This window comes from Nipponia nippon, unplaced genomic scaffold, assembly GCF_047370975.1.
Source record: "Nipponia nippon isolate SJK-2023a ecotype South Korea unplaced genomic scaffold, ASM4737097v1 scaffold_8, whole genome shotgun sequence".
Lineage (NCBI taxonomy): Eukaryota > Metazoa > Chordata > Aves > Pelecaniformes > Threskiornithidae > Nipponia > Nipponia nippon.
The window spans coordinates 39093213-39120974 of record NW_028262402.1 but is presented as its reverse complement, the minus strand read 5'-3'; the positions used below and the strand labels follow the sequence as shown (position 1 = coordinate 39120974).

The window sequence follows — 27762 nt, the reverse complement described above, 5'->3', positions numbered from 1 at the left end:
AATCAACAACAAAATCAGCAGATATGGATGGATCTACACTGATTGCTTTAAAATAATTTTAAAATGGTTTAACCCAAGTGTTTCCAAATTTCTCCATATTAGAAACTACTCAATCTTCAGAATTTTTCTTGTATCAAGCATTGCTTTTATGTTTTTTCCAATTCTTTATGTTTCTGTGGATCAGCTGCAAGTAATTTATTTCAGCCAGGTGGTTTGCAGACCAAATTTTTTACTAGATCCATGTGTCCTAGTCTTTTTAGACTTTCAGTGTAAGGTAGTGTTAGAAATGTACACAGCACATCAGAGACCAGTAATAGTGCAACTCTGCTAACCTGCAGATCTAATACCTGACTTACCAGTGTGTGACACAGTAGGCAGGGCCATGTTCCCGTGAGACTGGTTGAACCAAGGAGATAGCTTGCTTTTCTGAAGTCCTTGCTCTGAGTTAACACAGGAAACAAATTGCCCTTCCGCCTCTTCGTAACCATAACAGATATTTATCTGGTGGGTTCATGAGTTGGGCTGGCTCAGCTAAGGGTCTGCTAAAGCACTGGAGCTGATGCAAGAGATGTAGCAGCATTACACAGGAGGATAAAGGAGGAAGAAGCAAGAACAGAGGGAGGCAAGAATGAAGTCTCATTTTCATGGCAGAAGGATCTTTGGCTGCCTGTGTTCACAGAACAACTTCAAAGCATTATGTTGCTAGATGCCTTAGCTGCCAGCTGTGGTTGAACTTCAAACAGTAGTGAGTTTTGAATGAGTGAAGTGAGGCTCCTTTGGGTAAAAGAGGAGGCAGCGTGAAAGAGCGCACATGTAAAGAGTACAAGGAAATGGTAGTGTATGAAGTGACATGGTCTCAAAGGTGAAGATGGTTATTAGTTTGTAGGAGGTAGAACGGATTTTGGACAGCAGAATCTGAATCAATGAAATATGTTCCATTCCTTGGGTTGAGGGCTGATTTTATTTGTATGCCTTGACTGTATTTTACTGATCCTCTCTGCGCTGTAGGAGGATTTCCACAGCACTCTCCACATCCTTGCCTAATGTACAGTGACATCAGTGCTAGACATAGATGAAGTACTGGGGCAAAAACTTCAGGGAGGCTTTAGGATTCTGTAGCAGTCATATATGCAGACTGGGTTAGTGGGACTTGCAGGCTGCTATTATGTGAAGTCATTCTCGCTCAGCATTCCTTTTTCTGTGTGTTCAGCGCGTTGCCGGCATTATAAGCAAAGTTTTTCTACTGTTTAAGTGCCCGTATGCCCTTCGTGACAACCACGAATCAGATGTGATAGTGGTATTGGTGATCGCTGTTCTTCCACAGTCAGCGCTTTGTTGCTGTAGTGATTCCCTGTGCTTGCTTTTTAATGAAAACGGGTGCATTCTAGTGTTTTATGTGACTCAATGTTCTTGTTGTTCTTCTAGGAGTGCTGAAAAGAATGGACTGGCTGCTAGACCTCATGGGCTACATCAGAAATTTAGCATACAAGTCAACACCCGTACAAAATGTCGATCTTAAAGAGGTACATACTGTGAAAATAATTTGCACCTTTCAGGAAAAAAGGAGGTTTTGATGTATTTCACATTCTTCCTCAGAGATAAGTATTATTCCCCACGCTTTTATATTTTAGAATATTGTCACCTTACCTCCATAGAGAAATTCTTTTTAATTTTTGTGAATGTATGTGTATTTAAAACTCTTACTTTAAAATAACCATGAGATTTAAATTATGATCAAAGCTAAAGGCAACTAGAGGAGATCATTGCTTCAAATTTACTGTATTTAGAACAACTAAAGGAAGAATTTGAATTCACCCGTAAAACTGACTAAGCAGGTCAAAACTGTGCAGCTGCTGTTTCTAAGAGGCCTTGGACAGTTTTAGGGAACTAATTGTTCACTGTTACATCCGTTCAGCTGTTTAAGTCTTCTGGGTGAGGACATAAAATAAGCTGCTGCTTAGATCACAAAGGCATTCGTTATATTGCTGCAGTATTTCCCAACCATTTCTAGCACCATAAGGGTGACCACCTCTAATCTCCCTCAACAATCAGCTTGCTGTAAAGAAGTTATTTCCCCATTTTAAATGAAATGCAGATCAGACTTAATCTAAAGGACGATTTTAGAAGAGTATGGTTTTGCCTTTCTTTCTGTAGATATTTCAGTTTCATTTGGAGTTTAGAAAAAGGCATACGCTGCTTCGGAGCGTAAGAGAATATTAAGAACTTCTTAGTTCTTGCATTTTGAATGTTAGCTGAATTTTCAGATTATTGTTTTGAAGAGCAAGCCACCATCTGGATTTTTGGTTTGGGTTTTTTTGTTGTTTTTTGGTTTTTGGTTTTTTTTTCCCCCTTCTGTATTATTCATTCAATAAAATGCATTTTGCCTTTTTCCTGTTTAGTGCATAGATTTCCTCCTGTGGCTGTTTGCAGCTTCTGTGGTGGCCTGGGCTGACCATGGTGCACCATTACTGCTTGGCCTCAGTACTAACTGGTCACCATGGAAGCACCAAACGATATTACTGGACTTACCTGAGGATCACATTGGCAAGCACCCCACTGACGAGCTTGCTGTGCAAGAGACTCTCACTCTCCTTCCAAGCAGCATTTCCCTTTTGCTGGCTAAAGAGCCTTGGAAAGAACAAACACAGAAGGTAAAATTGCATGTAGTGGTAAGCATTTCCCAAGAGTCAGAAAGCACCCCATTTTTAATAGTCAGCTCAAGTGTTAGGTGGAGCAGTTATTTCCTCTACATCTATTGCATCTGATTTGTGATCTTGTTTTTCTTTATTTGCAATCAGATATGACTTGTCTCAAAAGATTAAATGTAGTTTCTCAAGTAAAATGTGAGAGTTGCAAAGAACAAAAAACATTCCAATGTTGGGAGTGAAACTCTTTAAGAGGCTACAGCTGTGAGAGGAGAGTTGGCAGCTGCTGGTAGCAAGTCAGTCTTTTAAACACTGAAAAACAGATCTTCTGCAGTTGGACATCACCACGGTGGCAGTTTAGGGCAATCAAAGATCTGTGCAGTTTGTAGTGTGTGTCTTCAGTTTTCAAGTATAAGTTGAAAATAAGTGTGGAAAACTGTACCTAATTTGGCAAGCCTACTGTAGATTGCTTGTGATTGAGATATGTGGAAATATTGTTATAAACCTATAGATTAATAGTTAGCTGTTTTGTGCAAACCAGAATCGATTAAGGACTAGCTCCTGTGCTCAGAGTTACCGTTGAAGTCAGAATTCAGAATGTGGGAGGAAGGCAGGAGTGGGCTGTTAATATGCAAGTGCCTAATTACGCTTTAGAGAAGAATTTGAGACTATGCCCTGAAAATCATCCTGATAAGTTTGAAATACCACATTGTCCTCCAGGCACCCTGCTCTGCCAGAAAAACAACAAAAAATGAGAGAGGTCAAAAGAGGGACAAAGGCAGTAAGAGTTCTGAAGGATTTGCAGTAAAGCGTTTGGACAAGAGACTGATAACAAAGGATCGTATTAATAGGTAAAAGGCATGAACAGGCAAGACGGAGGGAAACTCTTTACTGTGCCTTATTCATTACAAAGAATTATTGCTGAGGTAATGAGAAGGAAGAAAGGGAGTTTCAGATCCAGCTGTGGGAGAAATTGCACTGAGAGTGAGATGTACTCTAGAGCATTTGGATAGTTTGGGCAGAAGCTTGATTGGCCACTGCCTCTGATTAGATAACTGTGAGCTTAGCAGCAGTCAGATGTTGCCTGTCAAACTGAAAAGTATGTGTGGTGTTCTGATACAGAGGCTTTTTTAAATCAGATTTTCCTTTATATTTCAATCTTTAGTTTATTGACTGGCTGATCAATATGATGGAAAGTCCTAAGGAAGCATTATCAAAATCTTCCACAGACCTGCTGAAAGGTAGGATATTTTTAATTGGATCCTTATTTTTCCATAACTACCAGTACAGATCAAAATCTAGTTGTTAAAAGGAGTGAGATGACGCTGTACTGTTAGCACATGTAGAAGAGCTATATTTTGTCTTTAAGGAAACCTTCACAGGTAAGTTAACATTCCTGTCTGTAACACATTCTTGTATTTGTTGCCTCATCTACTGACACGTAGGATGTGCCAAAGGAAGATCCAAAGGACCTAACGGTACCTCTGGTCCTACAAGTGTATTTCAGTTGTTTTTGAAGTTACCCTTAAAAATAAAATGCAAATGAAAAGAGTCAGTAAAAGGCGAACTGAATCTATACCTGTGTTAGTAAAATGACTAGGGAGAATCCTCTCACATTCTTTCTAGTGTGGACTGCACAAATTAATGTCATTTGTCCTTGTTTTCACAGTTACACTTCTGGCCTTGAAATCTCTTGTGGAGTTCAAGAAGAAGGCAGTGTGGACTAAAGCTTATGGGTGGTAGCTGCATGCTGTATCTTATCCAATGAAGAAAACTGTTCATGCTTGAAAGCATAACATTACTATTCAGGCATCAAGACGACCAATTTCAAAGAGGTTTACTATCAGAAGGTTTTGAGTTGTTTTTTTTATCCTTTTACCTCCTCTCAAAGACTCATAAGGTGAAATATAATATTTTATTTTTCACTGATGGGCTGTTGTTCTTTTACAAACTCCCTAGCATGGTTTGAGCTGTGCTGAATCTAAACAAGATACACACATTCAGTTGTTTCAGTTGAGTTGTTTAAGTGACACCTGGGAGCCTCAAAAGCTGAAGTGGAGTATTCCTTTAATTCATAGAAGCTTTGTAGGAATGGATGGGGAAAAAAAAATTGTAAAATTTGTTTAGATGTAGCCTATTTACTAAAGTATGTTTTTGTGTAACAGACTTCTGAATGAGCGTTGTTTTTTAACTGATAATCCTTTTTTAGTAATAACATGATGCTCTTGCGCAGTAGTGACAACACATTGAAGGTATATGATGTGAGCAGGGTTTCTGAAAGGAGGGATATGCTTGTCAATTTTGCAATAGCTTTATCAAGATCATTGAAATAAGTCAATGATGCTAATGGCTGCTATGTCCCCAGCTCCAGGACGGTTGTAGTTTTCTTTCCACTTGTAACTGTTCTTGTCACCTTTATCCTCCTTTACACATAAGAAGAGTTTTTCTCTGCCTCTAGGCAAAAGGGACAATACAGCAACTCTTTTCCACCTTTGCCATCTTAAATAGATTAGCCCCTGCCATTGTCCTTAGTTAATACTCTTCTCTTTCTGCAGGAGTAGAGAACTTCTCCACTTTGCAGTCTTGCTAAGACAGACTGTAAAAGGGGTTTTGTACTCAGCAATCCTCCTCACTAGAGTACACAAAAATTAACTGAATATAATTGCTTGGGCACTCGTCCCTAATGTCTTCCAGAGCAGTACTAGTGAGAGCATTGTTGATTTTGAGCAGCTTGCATGAAATGTTACCACTCTACATCTAGAAGCCACACCCCATCACAGGAATTCTCATAATTTCAGGACTGATAACATTTCCTGTGGAAGAAATTCTCCTCTGACTTCTTTATGGGCTTTTCTCATCTAACAATGTTACTGTGGCATGGCAGTGAGCTTCCCACAGCAATTAGACATTTCTTCCGCAATTAGGTGTGTGGAGGATTAACGCCGTACTCGTTTGTATTTCCAAAATAGTGTATAGTAGTGGTAATTTCCTGCTCTGTATGCAGCTGTATACTGAGAAGACAGTCTAAAGGTGAACGTACAGAAGGACTCACTGAAAGCAGTTGTCACCCAGTCATTATCTCAGTGCATGACATTTCCATTTGTGTGCAAAGTAACTTCTAACAAAACCAAATATGTCACGTTTTAATGGTGCCATCTCTAGTGTACTGTTTCAAACTAACTTACACATTTAGTCATCTGAGTTTGCATGTGTATTAGCATTTTAATTCAGATGAAAAGTTTGCCTTTTTTAAAGGGAATCTCTGGATAATGCCTACATGCCATGTTTTAGTTTGCATAGTGGAGCAGTATAATATAAACATCTGAATTAAACTAAACTATACAGGAGAAAAGGTGAGGCAAGGGATGGCATAGCACTGCCTGAGGGTGGCACTGGTAGCGCAGCTCCAGGGAGCACTGAGGGTTTAGGAGCATAGCTGAAATGCTTGTACACCAATGCACATAGTATAAGAAACAAACAGTATGAACTGGAAGCGTTGGTCAGTTCCCAGAGGTATGGTGTCATTGATATTAGCGAGACTTGGTGGAGTAAGTCCCATGACTGGAGTGTGGGGATGCAGGGCTATAGGCTGTTCAGGAGGGATAAGCAGGGCAGGCAAGGTGGAGGAGTTGCACTGTATGTAAGGGAGAGGTTTGACTGTATAGCCCTTACAGTTAGCAATGATGTGGTTGAGACCCTCTGGGTCAGCATTAGGGGGATGGAAAACAAAGCAGATGTCATTGTGGATGTCTACTATTGTTCACTCAGCCGGGATGATAGCACTGATGATTTATTCTGTAGGCAATTGGGAGAAATCTCTGGATTGGTAGCCCTTGTCCTCATGGGAGATTTCAACTTCCCAGACATCAACTGGGAATACCAGACCACTGTGACAAGCAAATCTGGGAAATTCCAGAATTATGTTGAAGATAATTTCTTGTCACAAGTACTCAGTGAGCCAGCCGGAAAAGATGCCCTCCTAGACTTTTGTTTGTGAATAGAGAAGGACTCATGGGAGATGGGATGGTAGCAGGCTGTCTTGGCCACAGTGACCATGAAATGGTTAAGTTTAGATGTTTTGATGTAATAAGAAATAAGGTCAGCAAAGTTGCTTCCCTGGATTTCAAGAGAGCAAACTTTAAGCTACTCAGGGAGCCTAGTTAGCAGTGTCCCCTGGGAATCTGTTTTTGAGGGCTTAAGGGTCCATGAGAGCTGGTCAGTTTTTAAGAAACGCCTTTTAGAAGCACAGGAGCACGCAATCCCATTGTGCCGAAAGTCAAGCAAGCGGGGCAAAAGACCAGCTTGGCTGAACAGGGAACTATTCTTTGAACTTGGGTGGAAAAGAAATTTCATGATCTCTGGAAGCGAGGTCACACTTCTCGGGAAGATTACAGAGCTGTGGTTCGCATGTGTAGGGAGAAAACACGAAAAGGCCAGAGGTCAACTAGAGCTGAAAATGGCCAGTGTTGGGTCAGATAACAAAAAATTATTTTTTGAGTATGTTAAGAGCAAGAGGAGATCTAAGGAAAATATTGGACCAATACGTGATGAAGATAGTCACTTGACAAATAGGGATGAAGAGAAGGCAGAGACATTTAGTGGTTTTTTTTGCCTCAGTTTCTAATGGTACTGATAGACCTTGGGCTGCCTGGTCCTCTGAGTTGAAGGACACGTGGGAGCAGTGACTTTCCATTTGTGGACGCTGAAATTGTAAGTGATCGGTTGTATCAGTTGAATCTTTTTAAGTCCATGGGGCCTGATGGGATTCATCTCAGACTACTGAAGGAGGTAGTGGATGTTACAGCAGGACCTCTCTCGATCATCTACCAAAGGTCTTGGGAGTCTGGGGAGGTCCCTGCTGACTGGAAACTAGCCAACGTTATTCTAATTTACCAGAACAGCATGAGGGAAGACCCAGGGAACTACAGACCTGTTAATCTAACCTCAGTTCATGGAAAAATTATGGAGAAGATTATACTGGGTACTACTGAAAAGCGTTTAAAGAACAATGCAATCATCAGGCACAGTCAACATGGGTTCACAAAGGGAAAGTCCTGTTTAACTAATTTGATATCCTTCGATGATAAGGTTACCCACCTAGTGGGTGAAGGGAACGTGGAGAATGCAGCTTTTTCAGATTTTAGTAAGGCTTTTGATACTGTCCCTCACAGCATCCTTCCAGGCTAGTAGTCCAACTGTGAGATGAACAGGTTCATGGTACACTGGGTGGAGAACTGGCTGGACAGCAGGGCTCAAAGGGTTGTAGTGAATGGGGCTACATCTGGCTGGGGACCAGTCACCAGTGGTGTTCCTCAGGGTTCAATTCTAGGGCCAGAATAGGGTTCAATATACTTATCAGTGATCTGGATGCAGGAGTTAAATGCACAATTAGTGAGTTTGCTGGTGATACCAAACTGGGAGGTGCTGTTGACTCTCTCGAGTGACAGGAGGCCTTGCAGAGGGCACTGGATAGATTGGAGCATTAGGCAATCATTAATGGCATGAAATTTAACAAGAACAAATGCTGGCTTCTGCACCTGGGATGGAGTAACTCTGGACACAAGTCTAAATTGGGAGAGGAGTGACTGAAGAGCAGCCATGCAGAAAGGGATCTGGGGGTGCTGGTTGACAGCAGGCTCAATGTGAGTGTGCCCTAGCAGCCAAGAAGGCAACCCACGTGCTGGGGTGCATCAAACACAGTATAAACAGCCGATCAAAAGAGGTGATTATCCCACTGTATTCAGCATTGCTGCAGCCTCACCTCGAGTCCTGTGTGCAGTTCTGGGCCCCACAATTTAAAAAGGATGTGAAGGTCCTTGATTGCATCCAGAGGAGGGCAACAAAGCTGGTGGAAGAGCTGGAAGGCATGTCCTATGAGGAGCAGCTGAGGACTCTGGGTTTGTCTAGTTTGGAGAAAAGGAGTCTGAGGGGCGACCTCATTGCTCATTACAGCTTCCTGAGGAGGGGAAGTAGAGCGGGAGGTGCTGATCTTTTCTCCTTGGGATCCAGCGACAGGATGCATGGGAATGCTCAAAGCTGCATTAGGGGAGGTTCAGACCTGACATTAGGAAACATTTCTTTGAGGATGGTCAAACACTGGAACAGGCTTCCTAGAGAGGTGGTTGATGCCCAACGCTTGTCAGTGTTTAAGGGGCATTTGGACAATGCCATTAATATGTTTTAACTTTTGGTCAGCCCTTGAAGTGGTCAGGCAATTGGAACAGATGATTGTTGTGGGTCCCTTCCAACTGGAACGATTCTATTCTAAATACTCCAGTGTACTCTACAACTCTGTGTTCAGCCCACAGGACTACACTAGAGATGGTTTGAAGTAAAATGCTCTGAAAGGCAGATAAGTTGGCTGTTGGGTCCTCATTGTGAATCCTTTCACTCTATAGTTCCATTCCTTTTGGGCTGCTGTAACTGCAAATATACACCTAGCCTATGATGGAGAGACTATTCCTCCTGTTGTGTGCTAGTGCTGGAAAAATAAATATGATTTTTATTTCTAGGTGATCTCTTTCAAAATACTATGTTGCTCTGGAGACAATGACTTTCAAGGACTGAGGTGGGCAAGTTAGTTGCTGCTGTATTTTAGATGTTTTAGATGTGTGGGCAGGCAGTAAAGGAAGTTTGTGATTCCAGCATAGCTGTTCTGTAGGCAAACAGAAGGGATAATTTATTTTTTTTTTGTCTTCAGCACTTGGGTATAATTTCTTTTCCACACTGTATGTGTTTCATATGCATATTTATGAGTTCAGTCTCGAAGTACATAAGCTGTACTAAAACTAGTGTTTTCTTAAATGTCAGACAAATGTAGTAGTCAGATACCCTTCTGTTCCTAAAGAGATTGTTTAACCACTTTCAATTATATATCACTTCCCTAGTGATACTTCTTCACCCTTGTCTATACAGTACATTGTTTTGCCTGTGTTTATGTAGATGTGTAAGAACAATGCTTATTTTGATTCCAATATCAGATGATCTAAATGGAGATACGAATGAGCTGGGATCTCAAGACTGATACAAGTTTTGAACAAAGATTTGAGTTCCCACAGGTAGAAAGACTTGGGCAACTTTTTAAGCACCTTTTCGCCTGCCCAGTCCTGAGCTTTTCCAGAAAGTAAGGTAAGGTGTTGGAGCTGAAGTTACAGTGGCTTGCTGTGGTCACACATGGAAGGCTGATTCCCTGGATCTCCCAATGGCCTACCCCAAGGTACCTGTGCACCAGAAAGAGGTGGGGAGGTCTTCTGTCATTAACTTCATACCTTTTTCCTGCAGTTTAGGTTTGGGGGTCCTCTCCCTAGTGAATTTTAAAGAATCCTTCTCGTATTCCAGTGTTTTAGCCAGCTGTAAGAATCAATACAAAGGGAGAGCATCACATCCTGATTTTTTTTTAATATAAAACAATAAACATGTTTTAATATGTGTATCTGTGGTAGGTTTGACCTTGGCTGGTTGCCAGATGCCCATTCAGCTGCTCCTCTCTGCCTCCTCAACAGGACAGGGAGAAAATAGGATGAGAAAGCTCATGGGTCAAAGTAAAGACAGGGAGATCATTTACCATTTACTGTAACAAAAACAGACTTGACTTGGGGAAGAGAAATTTATTGCCAATTAAAAATAGAGTAGGATGGTAAAAAACAAAAACAAAACTAAAAACACTTTCCCTTCTTCCTAGGCTCAACTTTACTCCTTCATTTCTGACTCTTCTACCTCCTCTCCCCCCAAGTCGTGCAGGGTGGGTAGGGAATGGGGGTTGCAGTCAGTTCATAAACCTTGATCTCTGCTGCTTGTTCTTCTTCACACTGTTCCCCTGCTTCAGCATGGCGTCCCTCCGATGGGATGTCCTTCATGAACTGCTCCAACATGGTTCCTTCTCACAGGCTGCAGCTCTTCAAGAACTGCTGTAGCATGGGTCCGTTCCATGGGGTACAGTCCACCTGGAAAAGGCTGCTCCAGTGTGGGTCCCTCATGTGCCCCAGTTCCTGCCAGGAACTTGCTCCTGTGTGGGCTCTCCATGGGCTGGAGCTTCCTTCAGAGCACATCCACCTGCTGCAGTGTGGGGGTCTTCCACAGGCTGCAGTGCGGATATCTTGTCTGGTGTGGTCCTCCATGGGCTGCAGAGGGACAGCCTGCTCCACCATGGTCTTCTCCAGGGCAATCTGCTGCGGTGTCTGGAGCATCTCCTCCTCTCCTTCCCCACTGACCTTGGTGTCTGCGGAGCTGTTTCTCACATTTTTCTTCTCTCTCACAGCTGCTGCATAGCGGTTTTTACCTTTTCTTAAATATGTTTTCAAAGAGGCACCATCAGCTTTGCTGTTTGGCTCAGCAGTGTCCCATGGTGGCTCTGTTTTGGAGCTGGCTGGAACCAGCTGTGTCTGGCATGGGGGAAGCCCCTGGCTTCTTTTCACAGAGGCCATCCCTGCAGCTTCCCTACTTCCCCAAAGCCTTGCCACATAGACCCAGTACAATATCATATGTCATGTTTCCTCCTACAGGGTATGTTAATTCCAGACAGTTCGATGACAGACGTGTTAGATTGAATTACCAAGGGAAAATATGTCCATGTTTCACCTGTAGCATGTTATATAGTGGTTTGATGTGAAGCGTTCTTATTCTGGCTCTCTTCAAAGTTGGCATCCTGTTCAGCTGCTCTGTATGTTTCTTCACATTGTCCACATTTGAATCAGTTTGGGTCATACAGAAGTCCAAAGTGGAAGTACTTCTGTTTCTCTAGTAAGTTCCAAATTCCTACCTCTGTCTGCAGTGCTTTCAAAAAAAAAACCAAAAAAACAAAACCAAACCAAGATTGATTCTATACTATCACATGCATGACCTTATTGCTTATGGTTTGCAAATACTCCAGTGGTCACAACAGTCTGCTGGCACTGTCTGCCACATATATTAAATAAACAAAAATGATAGTAGGTGACCTTTCATAGCAACTGAGTTCATCAAGGCCAGCTTCACTCTTTCCTTATATACCCTCTTCAGCTGTATGGTTTAGGCAAAAGCCTCTTCATATTGTGATAGTGTTCATTTTCCCTTTAAATATTATCTTCCCTCCAACTGTTATCTTCTCTCCCTCTCCCCCAGTTTTCAGTCAAGCTCAAAAAAAGAACCTCACTTTTCTCCCCCACCTGCTTGAATTCAAATGGGTGATAATATGATGAAACATCAGAAAAGCCCCTGTCAGCCTCTAAGCAGTTATTTTTCCATTCTTGCCTGTACAGTCTACTGGGTTGCTGCCCATATTCTTCATTCCCAGCTTTTGAAGAGACTATGTTCTAGTTGCGTTCTCACAGATAGTGCTACAGAAGTATGAGGAGCAATGCACTTGAGTAAAATGGATAGAATTTTGCACATGGCTTTTGATAGTCATTCACGTCTCTTTAAAGAACAACATATATTTTGGCCTGACTACATCACACTCCTTTTGCATATCTGCCTGCTGTTCAGCATGGAGGAAAATCATTGTGGAAGAAGAGATTCTTAATGTCTGCCAGACATATAATTGTAAGTTTTTACTTGTGACCTTTAAATATCCCCTTGAATATAGAGTAGACAAGTGCCTGATCACTTGCCTTTACGGTTTAGCTGCACTTCCTGGAATCTTGTTTGGAGAAGTGAAGGTTGGACCAGAATGTGAAGTATCCTTTGCGAATGCCTGGGGCTAATCAGCATGTGAATCTCATAGGTTGCAAAGTTTCCAGCTTCTGCTCCTTGAGAGATTCCAGTTCTAGCTAATTTAGCATTTTTATATATATGAGGCCTAATATAAATATACATGTTGGCCTAATATAAAATAATCTTCTAGATTAAATGGTACTGTCATTACAGAATATCTGTTGCTAATGAGGTAACAACACCAAAATAAGGGTTGTTAGTGTGAAAATCTTCAATTTTTTTCAGAGTTCTCCAATATATGTTAGAAAAAACATATTCATTTTTAAAACTCCTGCCATTTGAAGTCAAAGCTTTCAAAAGTAACTAGTTATTCTGAGCTGCTCCATTTCTGAGGTGCATTAGAGACACCTGCCTTTTCTGAAAATTCTACACAGCCAGATAATGTATATGCAAATAGGAGTTTTGCATTGAAAATCTTTGTCTAATTTCTTTTTAACCGATGATATGCAGCAGCCCACTGGGAATGTGTTTCTTATTTCCAAATAAAATATCAACTTAGCTTCTTTTCTTTTTGATGTTGCCTGTCCCTAGGTGTGCCTTCCTTTCGGAGAAGAGGTTCTGGATGATAAAGCACATACCTGAATCAAAACACAAAATGGTGTAAGAACAAGGGAGTAGAGTCCAAAGTGTCTTCAATTCATTTAGAAAGAACAGTATGAGCCTTCATCTGGCAACCTTGCACAGTTCTTTCCACGAACTTAGGAACAGAATGCTGCATCACAAAGATGAGATCCTTCAAATTAGTGTTAAAGCCAACAACAGAATGAAGACTTGGCTGTTATGGAGCCAAATTCAGTTCAAATTTTTCAAACATATTTTGTTGAGAAGGTGTCTAAATAGAGAGTTTGCAGGTTTTGGGGTGGGGTCTTTTTTCATCCCTTTGGATAATCAAGCTGTAAAAGTCTTAATTTAGATATAACTTCTCATACCAGTTAGGAGGAATGAGCGAGGAGGAGTTGCAGAGAATGAGAGTATGATCAAATGGGAATTGAATTTAAAAAAAAAAAAAAAAGAAAAAAGAAAAAGAAAGCAAACTTCAGTAAATAGCTGTAAGGCCAGGATCATTGAAGCAATTTTTATATTTTTGGTTTGTATTTTTATGCCTCACACACACAGTGTCTCTTCCAAATTCAATCATTCATATTGACAGACATCAGAAATCAAAACAGCTGGTGATGAACTTCCCTGCAGTGGTCTGCAGGAGATGTGGCAGAGAGAGTCTGTGAAAGGAGGTATACTGATTTGATTTTTTTGTTGCCATAGGCATCCCAGTTGTATTGAGACCCAGCTTTCTGGAAGATGAGATACTTACCCATAAACAGCACTAGCAGGTACATTTTCAGAACATAGGGGAAGTAGATTGAGAAGGCGAATGGAAATGGTAGCTTGATGGAGTATGTGCCAAAGGATTCAAAATAAGGCAGTGATACACAAATTGCAAATGCTGTAAAATAACGTGGTAAATCTTTAGTCAAAAGGAGGTGGAGGATCATCACAAAGCTTCATGTAAAAGTCGGTTACCTTTAAGACACAGGTAGCTATATCATATGCTAAATTTACCATGTCATTCATATGCGTATGCACGTTGTTTTCTCCTTGAGTTCAGTTTTGTAGGTCTGAGGTGCTAGTTGCTCTCAATACTAGAATTAGCAAGTATTTCCTATTCAGTAACAAGTTCTGTTGCTCCTGTAGTTGCACTGCTTTCAGTATGATCTCGGTGGGCACATTTCCTGGTCTAAGTGTGATAAGCTGCCAAGTATGGCCTGAGCCAGTAAGGCCAGCCTCAGTCAGGGAGAAGGCAGCTTTGGGACTTGCTTTCTAATGTGGTCAGTCTGGAATGGGGGAATCCACATGTCCCCCTGTGTGTGGGGGGTATTTTCCTGCTTTACCCAGAAAAATGAATGTTATCCCATACTGTTAAAAAACAAAACACAACAAAAAAAAAACCAGACACACAAACCCCAGAGAACCCCTATTAAGGAAAAAAGTACAGAAAAGAGGAACATAGGTGACATACAGGTTAATATGAGAACATAAACATTTATGACCACTTTGGCAACACAAAAAAAAAAAAAATCTTAAACACAAATTACAATTGAACTGATCAAATTTTATTGAAGATTAAGGAAGCAAGTCGTTGGTACCTTTCCCATCTGCTTACCTTTAGCCAGAACTGAAAGGGGGTAGAGCAGGATGCACAGTGAGAAGTTGAGCCATGTTAGTGGTAGGTAGTATATTCCCATCCTTGCTAACATGTTGTAAGTGTACCTGCAGCAAGAGGAGCAGCACATGAACTCAGAGGGAATGACCATGTCTTTACAATGAAGATATATTATTGAAAAATCCAAGGGAATTGTAGAAGAGCTTGGAGCTGCCTATCTGAGAAAATTTCAGAGCAATACTGCCACAGTTTTTTACAGGCTCTATCTGATGTCTGAAAGTAGGTGGTTCATGGTTTCAGAAGGGTTGTCTGTGGTGCTACCCTAGAGCAGGCAGACAGCAAAACAGCCCTCCAGCCCAAAGGCTCTACCAGAAACCAGTGTGATTTCATATTGGTCCATCAGAAAATTATTTCAGATAGTGATGTTACAACTGAGAGGGGCAGGCAGAATATGACTGTTGCTTGGGACTGAGGAAATGCTGATTTATGATTGCTGAACTAGCTAAAGCACTGCTGGAGGAGGCTAAACAGCAAGGTAATCGCAGGTACTTAATCTTCTGTAGTATGGCTGCCCCTCCCCTGGACATCAGAAGGGGTAATAGATGCAAAAAAAGCAGTTGCACTCCAATGTGTTGCAATGTTTCATTCTTAATGTGACTGTTACTTTTGCTCACTGGGAGACCAGAATGCCTAGGACTTCAGTCACCAAAGGTGAGCTAATCCTAGCTAGTTTGATCTACAAGTGGTACAGCAGCTTTCCAAACACCAGAGAAAGAGGTCTGATAGCATTTTTGGTCAGTTGAAAGGCTATTTTGGCCTGTGGTCTTGCTAGAGATATGAAAATAAGGATTTTTAAGCCACTGTTAGCCAGGACTGTTTCTGACAGATGGAACCAGCATTAAACCAACTTTCTGTATTCCCTTATTAATTCATTTGACTAATTTTGCATCCTTCCTGGACTGTAGAAGGGTTTCATAGGCTATAAATGTACCATCTTCTCTCAAGTTTGCCCTCTGCAACCTCAGGATTGTCTCCATTTTTTATTGATATTGCTTTTAAGGCATAATCTCAACCCAATACAAAAAGGAAACCGCTGCTCCCTGTCTACACACCTTCTAGAGGCTGTTTATGATACAAGCAGGAAAGATCAGATACAGAAAACCTTGCATAATTTGCTCTCAGTATATCATTAACTATAATGCAGAGGATATTTATGTCCCTGAAGAGCTACGTGAAGGAATTTGTAATACTTCGAGACTAATTGGCTAAGGGATGGGATAGATTCCTGTACACTTTTAGACATGGCTGCTTCTTTGAGATACTAGGACACGGCACAGATGCTGTAAAATAAATCGGGTAAGGATTCTAATTCTGTATGAGTTGTACTATGTGTTATTATTTGAATTGGTCATTTGCTGCTATAGACCACAGTATCTTGCCTATTAAACGGCTGCTGTTACTTCTATGATGCTGGACTGTTTTTTAGCAATGATAGACAATAATGATGCAATGACAGGACTGTTACGCACTGTCAGGACTTTACAGCTGATATTGTTTAGGCCTTTGGCCTCTCTCCAGCTGCACAGAACCCTTTCATTTGAGATTAGGTTCTACTATTTTAGCTTTACAAACTTCAAAAAGAAATGGGATGGAGCACTAATCCAAATAATTAATACAGGTACTAGTTTATTAACACATACAGTACAAGTCCTCTGAAGCTGACTTAAAATCTTTCTTATTAATCCTACCTGACACTTTCTTTTTTCAGATCTCTTTTATAACATATATATCCTTTGTTGTCTAAATCTGTATTCCCCAGTCAGTCCCCAAAGCAATGTATTTAAAATAGGAGAAAGCTATTTTAGCAGAAAGAAAAAAGATAAAAAAAAAAAATTTGCTCCCATACAGAGGTTGCCATGAGGGCTATGTCTTGTGAAAATGCTTCTTAATCCCATATGTCTTCCCTACTCTAAGTCTATAAACTGAGGTCCATAGAGGTTTAAGTTACATATAAGAAACTGCAGATATCAATGCAAAAGTCAGTAATGTGGAATTTTCACCATTATACTTTTACCACAGGGAGGTACTGGTAACCTTCCACCATACAAAATTTTTGCAATAAAAATCCTGAACTGTATTTCTGTCCATTTTGCCTCATGTGCATTGTCCCTGCGGTGTGAATTATGCCCTACTACACCAAAATTCTCAGTCTCTAGAGCAGGAGCTCTTGGCCTTTTGGAAAGCACAGTGCCATTAATCCAGAACAGTCTTTCCGTCTTAGTAAGAAGTCCTGCCAGTGCTGCCTTACTGTGCTGTCAATCTTGGATTGAAGTGAGATGTTAAAAAAAAAAAATAATAATTAAAGCATTAGGATTGTAAATCAATTTTGGAAATTGCTGTTCCCTGGCGGGTAGTTGTGATTTCCTTCTAAATTTTTGTTAAAAAGGTCAAATCCTTTGAACTACAAATGTTAATGCAATGATTTACTTCTGTAAGTCACTCTGTCTCTCACCTATGTGGATTTTTGTAAAAATCAGTAAGTAGCTTATAAGGTCCAAGCTTCTATTTAAAATGGATAATACGCTTTTCTACCAATTTCAAAATAATGAAATGAGCCTACAGCACAGTGGGGATGGGTTTCTGCTTGCAAGAATGACCCATTTTGCCCTTGTGGTTTCGCCGTTGACTCCTTACCTGACCATGTCTAATAAATTCCAAAGGAAAAATAAAACACACACGACATATTTCCCTTGAACTTCTTCCTGACTGTTGATCACGACAAATAAAACAATTATTCTCTCAGTGATCTGAAAAGAAAAAAGAACTGTGAATTCAGGTAGCATCTTCTATAGCTCTCATTTCTGTGCCGTTTTGGCAAAATAGCAGGCCACGGGTGAATCCAATTTCCTTTACACAAATGCTCCAGTGAAAGTTTCACTTCTTGGCCTGCTTTTGTTCAAGGCCCTGTTGACCTTAAGCTCGGGGAACTGGAAACTGTTGGCTGCAGCATCATAGATCTGCTATGGTAAGGGTGGAGGTTTGCTTGCCAACAGGGATGACTTGGGTTTATAGCCCAGGAAACCTGTGGATGAGCCAGCTGAGGTCATGGGAGCAGGGACTTCTCCCACAGCACCCCGGTGCCTGGAGGGCTGGCGGGGGTAACCTTCCTTGCTTGCAGGCTGTGTGGGAGGCCTTGGGATACAGAGGGCCCTTGGGGGAGTAGTGTGCTGATGGTGCTAATCTCACAGTCCCAGCTCTGCTTTCCATAGCTTGGAGAGCTGCATCCCAAGGGATCTCTCTCACGTAAGATTTGCAGAAAGGAGGAGGAAAATTAGAATTACTTTTTTTTCTTTCCTCCTTATTCCTGGCTAGGAGAAGTGGGCTTAAGCTTGTCATTTATGTGAATTGTTGCCATAATATTTACGTCATAACATTTTTCTAGTGTTTGAACCTTATCTGAGCCACAAGGTATGCCTTTACAAATGAAAAGATATAGAAGTAGATTAAACAGGCAGTGTCTCCACCTTAAAAAAATATTTTGGCAGTATTAAAGCTCAAGAAATTCAAAATAAATGTGTCTTTTTGCAGCTTTCTTGGGCAAGTTTCCTATCAGTATCCATACCCTGCCCTGTAAAATAAATGTATCTATAATATTCAGTACTGCCAACAGTTGCTTCTGAAGCTCCCAGAATGGTACCAGTTCACTCTGATTTACACTCTTATTTGAAAGTGTTGAATGAGAAAACATGCATTTATTCAGTCCAGATGAATCAGTATAGCTTCATTGGGTTTTTTTATACCCACTGCCATCTCTTCCATAAGGTGCCATAGGTTTAATGATGTTATGGGTTAAGATGTCAAAGCAGTGAAAAGTCATGAAATGAAAACATATTAAGTTGAGTTTTATAAGCATAGTCATTCTTCACTGGTTTCCCCCTTCCCTTTACTCCTACCTTAAAAGAAATAAGAAATTGTCCTCGCAGCACTTTTGTGTGGTAGTTTTGCTACATAAAGTTTATCGGTTCCTGTGTGGAACATTTTGGCTACAGACTTTCTTTGCAAACCACATCTGTCAGATAAAGCAGCCATCACTTCACTATTCAGCAAAATTACGTGAGAGCAATTTTTCATACAGAAAGAGAGCGTGTCCATCCCCTAGGGATCTGGTTCCTCATCTTGAAAAGCACTGAGGGGCCACAACGGATAAAAATGGTTTTGCTGCCTCTCATCCTGCCCTGACTGTCATGTTGTGCTACTAAACCCATTGGTCCCTAACTGAGGAACTGATTTCTAAGAAGATCACATGTTGACAGACTTCTGTATAGATGGGCCAGGAAACAGAGAGTGAGAGGTAGTAAGTCCTGTGTTTGTACACTGATGCTGAGGAACCTGGCAAGAAAACTGGGGAACTGGAAGTGTTGATGCAGGATCTGAAACCAGATACAACAGACCGAGGGGAAGCATGGTGGGACAACCATCACAAGAGGGAAATCAAAGCAAAGGTGAAAGCAGTGTGAGCATTGAACAGGGTTATGTGCTGAAGAGCATAAATAAAATAGAACCTGAGTTAAAATCATTTTGGTGAAGGGTGTAAAGGAGTGCAGCATTGGTGGTGTGGGCATTTTGTTACCAACCCTAAAATCAGACTGGGATGTGAAAAGAGAGTTCTGCAATATTGTTAATACGAGAGATATTTCAGGGAATTGCCACAGGGAATTTTCTCACTTAGAGACCAAAGCTTTATCATGATAATGAAAAGGTAGACATTTTTAGATGTGAGAGCTGGCAGATTTTCCAAACAGTCACTTGCTCTTCAAGAGGTGGCTGGGTGGACAAGTGCTAGAAAACAGCACAGGTCAAGTGATCAGGAGCTGATCCAATTTCAGTGAGATAAAAGAATAAGCAGCAGACAGGTAGCTACCATCCTCACTTTCAAAAGGATGAGCATTGGCCAATGAGACAAAGTAGCTATGGAGACCCACAATTCAGCCTCATGGTCTGGAAGTGGAAGAGGTTAGGGATTGCCTTCTCTCCCCAGGGCACAAGCAGATGCACAAAAGGCTGTGAGTATCACCTAGCTGGGGCTCAGCAGATTCCCTCCATCAGAGAATGGAGGGCCTGGCTGCTCAGGGCAATTGTGATGTCCTCATGAGGATGAGGATACAGAGTGGCATCCTACCTCTTTTCTGTGTACATCAGGAGGTTGCCTGCCTGCTTGCCTTTGTTTCCCTTCAAGGCATTGTGCTCTTTTCTTTTGTAGGACTCATACCTTTACGTAACACACGCAAATCAAAGGTAGATGCAGAGGTTAGTCAGAGGCTGGGGACCTTTTCAGCAAATGACAAGGCAGAGTGCTACTTGAAGAAGAGGATATTCCAGTAAATGTCTGTTGATATTGTGCCCCTGTACACACACATCTGTATACATATATACCTAGAATCACATCCATACAGAAACATACACATATACATGTATGGATATGTATATGTGTGTCTACATACACATATATATAAAAAGCATGTGCGGCTGCTCAGCCACAGCTCATTTCTTCTATAAATCATCAGTCCTTGCATGATTGAAAATATGGTATTCTCTGTTGCTATTCTCTTGCTTAAAAAAAAAAAAAAAAAAAAAAAAAAGCAAAACTAGAAGTCCTATGTTTTCATGTTCATAAAAAGGAAGTATGTGCTGACACCTCACAAAGCATAAACACAACAGTTTCATTTTTCATTCTTTCTTGTTCTTTGTGTTAAAATCAAACTGGAATTTCCTTCCTCTCCCAGCACTGGTCTCTGACAGGATACAGCAAGTTCTGTAGAATGGCATAAATTTCCGCAAGGCAGCCTGGGCATTTGAAGCAAATAAGTGAAACAGAGCAAATTAGACTAGCTGAGGTTAGGGCAGGAGCAGGCAGCACATTCACTTCCACTTTTTAATAACCGTGACTGTGCAGTATCATACTTGGTACCTGATATCCTTACATATCTCTTTGATTTAGTGAATGTTTAAAAAAAAAAAAAGGTAAGAAAAGTGCTACTAAATGTTTATAGACTCATAGAATCATCAAGGTTGGAAAAGACCCTTAAGATCATCGAGTTCAACCGTTAACACTGCCAAGTCCATCTATACCATGTCCTCGAAATTAGATTAAGTTAAAAATTAATGTTTTTATCACAAAGCCACAGTACATTGCTTTTGGTCTGGTAAATCCAATCCTGTTTGCACAGGATGAAGAACTGGTGTTTTGTTCACAAAACCGCCAGTCTTTTCTTATAGCTTTCCTACTCTCTCCCTTGCTAAAGTACCAGTCCCATCAGCCTTTACTCCCTGGCCAGACTACTAAATTTAATTATGCTCTGTTTTGGCAACTGCAATGACATGTGACACAGTCTCCTGTATTCCTCTCATTCATTCAAGCTGCAAATGCCCTGAGAGACATCCCTTTGCACCAACTTTGTGACCCTTCCTTGTCTTCCCTTCCTCCAGAGCACCCATCACACAGGACTCATCTTTCTTTCATGGTGTGGGTTGGCCTTGGCCTACCTAACCCTTCTCAGTTGCCTGGTGGCCTGAGACTTTGTCCTTCAATGAGGCCATCCTGTATGGGTTTTTCCAGAAAACACCTCCGAGTTTGCTTTTCCACTATCTGTAATGTATATCTCAAAGTGTTCCTTGTAAATGCTACTAAACCACAATAAATGGGATATTAGGCAGAAATCCTTCATTCAAACTCTGATTAAATCTTGTCTCTTGCTGTAAGGCCTACAAAACAACCAACCACCACAGGAGTGCCTTCGCAGCTTGTTTTATCCAAGGTGGCATTACCTCCACCCGTGTGCTTCCCTGACATTGCTATACCACCTGTTCTCTCATCCTAGAGACCACCTGAGATGGACTTCACTGTGGATATGCATGTGCGTGCATGGCTTGAGGAGTGCATCTAGGGATATGTTTTAAGCTTAAAGTCAGAACAGGCAGGTGGTGGCAATGCAAAACAGGGCAGCCACTATCAAATTCTTGGAGCTTTACCAGTGCCCTGATTATATGCAGTAGTCCAGTAGGCTGCAGTAAGGTAAGCATCTTGAACTATCCTTCCACAGTTCATTGTGGAAAATATATCTTTTTTTTTTTTCTAAGAGGTAGGGAGGAAAGTGTGGCAAGGCACATGGGAGCACTGTTCGCATACAACTGCTTAACCTGCACTCTCACACCAAAAGCAGGGCAAACCAAATGAAAGCAGAGTCCTCACCAAAGAGCTTGTGCACCTTGCTTGGGCAGCATGAGACTACTGCTAACATCAAGGCAAGAGAGTTGTGTTTGCAGTGAGAGAACACTTGGGAAAGAACAAACTAAGGATCCAAAGCTACCTTTGTTGTGAGGCAAATGTTTGGAGTCACAGTGCCGTATCGTTCCCTGACCCACCTTCGCCATGCTGCCCTGGAGAGCGCTGCAGTAATTGCACTGCCCAAGAACGGCCACAGTTTTCTTGCTCAAAATATCCATTTCATATCTAGTGTCTGCTGTGGTGACACAGAGCAGTGTTTGTGCAGGTTTCCCTGATCTCTGCTTCTGTACGGCTGGGTAGGAAAGGAACGGACTATGTCAGGGCTGGGGAACGTGTAAACTCTGCCAGGACAAGCCTTGCTCTAATGACTATTAGCATTAGCAGGCTGCTCTTCTCTCCAAGAGATGACATGAGATTTGTTACAGGACACATTAGATAGGATACTTTTTTTTCCTAGATTAGTGTAAAAGCATGTAGATTTAGGTAGGGAAAAACAGTTAATTGCATTTTGACGAATTTGCTGCCATACTTAGTGAGCAGCATAAAGAACAGAGATCTGTATTAGTCAATAAATTTCTAATGGAGATTTAAAAAGAGGAACATCTTCACCCATGCAATATGTCATTTGACAAAAATGGGCTATCCAGAAAACTAAAAACATAACTAACTACTCTTAGTCTTGTACCTTCTGACTGCTGAGAGCAATACTAGTTTCACCATTATTCAAATACTAAGGATTGGAAAGGTTTGAAGACAAACTCAAGTCAACATTTTTACTTTTTCCAGTGCATTAAGAAAAATACCAAAACCTGAGATTAACTCCCAACAGAAAACAAGAATGTGGTAAGGAAAATGTCAGAGAATCATCTTTTTTTCTGCTATAGCATGTGATCTTTTGGCTGGTTTTCTGCCTACAGCTGAACATATGCCCTATAAACCCCTTAACAGTGTCAGAACCTCTGGATGTTGCCACAATTTGCCCATGTCTGGGTTTCAGAGGGCACATACCCTTACAGCAAGAATATGACAATTCTCCTCTCTTGCCCATCCCAGCGTTAATTCTTCTTCAGTCCCTTAATTTCTCTTTCTCAGTCAATTCTTTTCCTTCCACACTGCATGACCGCCAGCAAACCCTGTTTCAGGAGGCTTGATGTGCTGGTGGTTTTCTCACTGCCATCACTTTGCTACCCCACAAAACCTTGTTTTGTGCTTGTCTACAAAATAAATACGCACTTGTCAGTGAGGAAATGGCATGGAAAAGAATTAGCTACTGAAACTTAGGGTCTGAAATGTTGTCTTCTGGCTGTAAACAAGTTGGCTGGGGAGGTAGTATCCTCAGCCACCTGTGGTGCCCTAGAAACGGGGGCTGCCCCCTTTCTGCAGGTGGCCACTCTGTACATCTTCCAGCTCCCTGCTGTTGTGGGCTGGGCGTGGGGCACTCACTATTCAGATTCACTCAAAAAGAAAAAAGTTGAGGGCAGCTCTTTCCCAACCCAGTTTTGAGGGCTCAATTCCTGCAGTTAGCAAACCATTAGCAGACCAAGCTCCGTGAGGAAGTGTTCAGGTGGACCATTCAGGGTAGTTCAGCCTGGGCATGTCCCCAGGGGCAGCCATGGCTGAAGTGTGTAGGTCGTGGAAGGAGGGTCTTGAGAAATAGTCTTACCTGCAAAAACCTGGGGAAGAGACGGCTTTTATCAATGCCAATGAGGATGTGTAGGATCTCCAATATAGATAACAACTGGCAAAGGCGCATTACAAGTCCTATGGAGTAAAATGTGTCGGCCAACGAATCTACAGACAAAGTGAAGAGGGAAATTATCAGGTGGTTATATAGTAAAAGTCTGGACCAACTACTGGGTTTGCTCCCGCCCTATCACCACTGGAGATGACAAGAAATAAGGTTCACACAGTACCAAACTTTTGGATAGTAGAAGCAAAGCTTCAGGGAGGGGAGGAGGCAGTCTACTCTGTGTGCGTGGCTCTGACAAAGAGGCAGGAAGCTGAGAAAAGAATGGGATCCCCTATACTTGATGTGTTGGCAAACACTGTGCAGGATGTGTTGGTTTAGAGATATCATTTTAGGATATTTCTGAATATTAGGAAATGTTGAGGAAATGTATGGGTAATGTCTAAACATGAGATGTTGAGTTCTTGCCTGTATCTGTACCCATGGCATTTACTAAAACAAATAGACCACAAAGTAGGTATTTTATGTGCCTACAGCTGTCCGCCATTATAAATAATTCTAAATTTCCAGTCACTAGTTTTCTATTTTTGTGCCTTAACCCCAGGCAACAGAAAGAGAAATACGTTGTAATGTTTTTGGAGATAGAGAGTCATGTGCAATAACCACAAAGATATTCCCTGCTAGTGCCTTCAATAAGATTAATATTCACCATAATGACTGGACCTAGTCACATTTAGGTCTAAGTCAAATGTTACTAGCATGCTGCTGAATATTAAAGCTCATTAGCAAAACAAGAGCTTCATTCCTGATGTGATACAGACAGAACATAGGTACCAGTCATTTTCATCCTTTTTAATGGAAGAAACAGTGTTTTTCTAATTGAAATTACAGCCCCTGCTATTGGGCATACACCTATTCAGAATCCTAACTTTATCTCCAATTTGATGTTTCTGTGTGTCACTGACTCTTAAAATGTTTAAGGAAAACATAGAAGGAATCCTACCTTTTCCAAATGACATGAACCTGATGATCATATTTGTAAATATCCAGGAATGTCCGCAGAATTGCATTAAGTCATACACAAAGAGGTAGGTGTTCATGGTAAAGCTGTGGAGGTGAAAATGATAAGGCAAATGGTATGACTTACTAGAACATTCAAGCTTTTTGACCTGTAGAAATTGCACCCTCTTTGGACATGTTAGGAAATCAAAGGAAAACAGCTGAAATGTAAACAGATCAGTGAAAACTGTCTGTGTATGTCAGTGGTCACAGAACAGTACTCTCCCTAATGGATCAAGGGCTCCCTTTGTTGATACTACCTAGGATATGCCCAGAAAAATTTTCTGAGTTTCCACCAGTGATTAGGGTGATCTGTGGCCATACAGTGAAATTTGTGCCTCCCAAGGAAAAAGTAACTAAACAAAGACACTCCACTGAGTGCTGGATTCAAGCCTGAACCTCTTGGCTTGGCTCTGCCTTGTCAGTGTGACCAGACTCAAGGGACTGCTGGGGTCACACCCAGCACAGCCCTGCTGAGGATCTTGGACTACTGTAGACACCAGCCTTGGGATTTCTGCATCTGGGTGAGGTTTATCCTGTTCTTCCCAGAAGACATGCTTCTAGCATGTGCTCAAAACAGCTTAAAGTACAATGCAAATAACTTGCAGTGTCTCCAGCAGACAGCATAGTTGTAAGTTTTTATAAAAATGTAAGTGAAGAAATGGAAAAGAAAGCCACATTTCAATGTGCTTTTATTTGATGCAGTCTTAAGGATATCTGTCTTTCCCTTTTTTAACCAGCTTGCTCTACAGGTTTTCCAGATAAACATTAAATTATTGTCTTTGTCTTTCTGCACAGCCTGTGTTTCAAGTTGCATTTAATAAAGTGAATCTTCTCCTGTTGGAGCAGAGTAACTTTTGTAGCTATTCCAACCTAATTTTCATAGGTGATCTGACTTTCTGCAAAACTTCATAGGCTCTGGAGATAGATACTTAATTTCCTTTCCCATAAATGTATTTTCTTCTGACTTATTCCAGAGAGAGAGGCTTGCCTGTCCTCCAGCTATGAAAAGGACTGTCCACCTTTTTGGGAAAGGAATTTGTTAATTTTGTACTAAAATTTATCTCCTGTGTTTGATCAATTGATTTCCTGCCCCAATAAGTACTAAGATCTCTTTAAGTTGCCCCTTGATCCAGTGTGTTCATGTGGTATGTCTCTGCCATCAAACTTTATTTATTTCATTTGTATCTGTACATTAACAAACACAGTGAATTTCTGTGTTTAGAACTATCTAAATATGATAAATGCATATACTTAATTAATTCCCAGCATTGGACCAAGACCATAAATAACAATACACCCTTCCGTAAATTGATCTAGATAAACTAATCTTCTAAATTTTTAATCTAAGTGTACCCTAGCGAAGTCATAGAAAATGCCTTTCTTCCTCTCTTCCTGTTATGCAGGATGGCTGCTATTCATATCATGACTTCTATAAGCACAGAAAGATTTGTTGGCATAATTTACCGCCCAAGCGACATCAGTGCCCTTTGATACTATGAAAATAAGATATATGAGGACCCAGACAAAGGAATCTATTCCATAAACACTCCTTTTGGCAATAGTATGATACAACTGAATCGGACTAAAGTCCAGTGAGTGGTATAAATATTCATCCCAAATCCCATCTGCTTTATTACTGAATGACACTTTGTTCTCTCCTGTGGTAAGAAAAAAAGACGGGACACTCTACATTACAAAAAGGCAAAAAATTAAGAACATTGTTCCGATTTAAGAAACAGCCTTATTACTGGATGGATAGGAATTACTGTAATGGGTATGAAAGTTACAGGAACAGTTATAAAAATCTTGAGGCTTCCCAGTCAGCACCTCCACCAGTCTCTTTGGTCTGATATTGCTGTGTGGGCTCTGCATGGGATGCAAGCTGAGCATATGGTTTCTCCTTCTGAAGTTTAGTTTGCTACATCTGTCTCTCATCCTCAGAACTTGCCTTTCACTGATTTGGGCTTATTTTCCGAGCTCTTCCTCCATTGGCTGGCTAGAAAATTGTTGTCTTTACAATTCTTAAGCTGCTTAATCTTGGCTAAACAGGGCGTAACCAAGAGGACATTTGCAAAATGCAGCTTCACATTAGTGTTTTGGCAATATGGCAGCCATTGCATGTTAGAACTCATCATCTTTAAAATGTACTGGCGACTGCTGAAGTGTATAACCACTGTTGGCATTTGTGGGGGGCCCCATATTCCCAGTAAAGTATAGAGATGTGCTGTTGGGCAGCGTGCCGGTGTTACCTGGAGGACTGATCCTGGCCCCAGAGCTGTGAGTAGCACAGCTGCCTCACTGGGTGATGCTCCCCACTGTGTGAAGGAACAGCCCGGATCTTAAAATGGGGTTTCATCCTACTGTGTTAATCCCCGCACAAAAGGTACCTAAGGTAATCAAAGGAAACTGAAATGTAACTGTCCTCTAAGGTCTTTCTCATCCAAAGGCTGATTTCTCTACCTAGAGAACCAGAAGCAGACTGAGGATAACCTGTTTCACTGTCCTAACAGTTCTGTGTCACAACACAAAATTCAGCCATCTGCTTCTATTTTAAAGATCACTGGCAGAAAAGACAGGCTTTAATTAGATTTCCTGTTCCCCTCAGTTCACAGCAGGCATCATTCCACATCTACCTTGCAGAGCCTGCTTCTGCAGCACCCTTGCAGACAAATCACAGACTAGCGATCCACCAGGTAGCTGTTCAGTTCCTGGCCCTGCCCCAGACTTGCTGGCTGACCTTACAAACCTCACTTAGCCTCCCTGGTGCCTGGTTTGTAAAATGGACTTGCTGCTGCATTTATGCCTTATAGTGTGATGTGCTTTGACACTTTCAAGTTGCTTTCCTTTGAAGGCATTGGGGGAACACTGCACATTTCAGTACTGTGCCTGCATTGATGACAGGAGAAAGAAACGGGCATGGGTCTTGCAATAGAGAGACCCAGAAGGCTGGGCTTACTGTCTGTTGTTTTAGTTGTTAGTTCCACGTTACTTACTGTGGCTGATTTTATACCAAATACATTGAAATGCTAGGGATGAACTTATCATATTTAGGATCAACCTTGCTCAGCGGAAAACTTTATCTGCTTTCTCTCTGGGCTCAAAACCTAGGAAACTAGATGAAACATAAGACCACTCCACTAGCACACACAGCAGCATGGTCCCGAACATCCTCTTTTCCCTTTTATTCACCAGCAGAAATTTTACCAGTGATACAGTTTTAGCTTGCAAAGCC

General features: G+C 41.3%; 2 protein-coding genes across 9 annotated transcripts in view; one reads left to right on the top strand and one right to left on the bottom strand.

The window, feature by feature from the left end:
• The window catches only part of FOCAD (focadhesin), a 135734-nt gene extending 122265 nt beyond the window's left edge, over positions 1-13469 (top strand). For 5 of the 8 annotated variants that reach the window (XM_087741424.1, XM_087741425.1, XM_087741426.1 and 2 more), the window contains 4 exons: positions 1426-1523; positions 2400-2651; positions 3811-3886; positions 4315-4811. In XM_087741424.1, the coding sequence (XP_087597550.1) occupies positions 1426-1523; positions 2400-2651; positions 3811-3886; positions 4315-4388 (500 nt within the window). In that variant the 3' untranslated portion in view covers positions 4389-4811. Of the gene's footprint in view, positions 1-1425; positions 1524-2399; positions 2652-3810; positions 3887-4314; positions 4812-12866 lie in introns of those variants that run through there. The other 3 variants (XR_015700933.1, XM_087741428.1, XR_015700932.1) reach the window with 2 other exon arrangements.
• The window catches only part of HACD4 (3-hydroxyacyl-CoA dehydratase 4), a 39876-nt gene that overhangs the window by 11332 nt on the left and 782 nt on the right, over positions 1-27762 (bottom strand). Inside the window, exons 2-8 of the mRNA XM_009471007.2 lie at positions 24472-24575; positions 23445-23572; positions 17191-17303; positions 14497-14603; positions 13648-13779; positions 9914-12913; positions 2530-2628 (exon numbers count right to left, since the gene is read on the bottom strand). Coding sequence (XP_009469282.1) covers positions 12831-12913; positions 13648-13779; positions 14497-14603; positions 17191-17303; positions 23445-23572; positions 24472-24568 — 660 coding nt within the window. The 5' untranslated portion in view covers positions 24569-24575 and the 3' untranslated portion in view covers positions 2530-2628; positions 9914-12830. The remainder of the gene's footprint in view (positions 1-2529; positions 2629-9913; positions 12914-13647; positions 13780-14496; positions 14604-17190; positions 17304-23444; positions 23573-24471; positions 24576-27762) is intronic.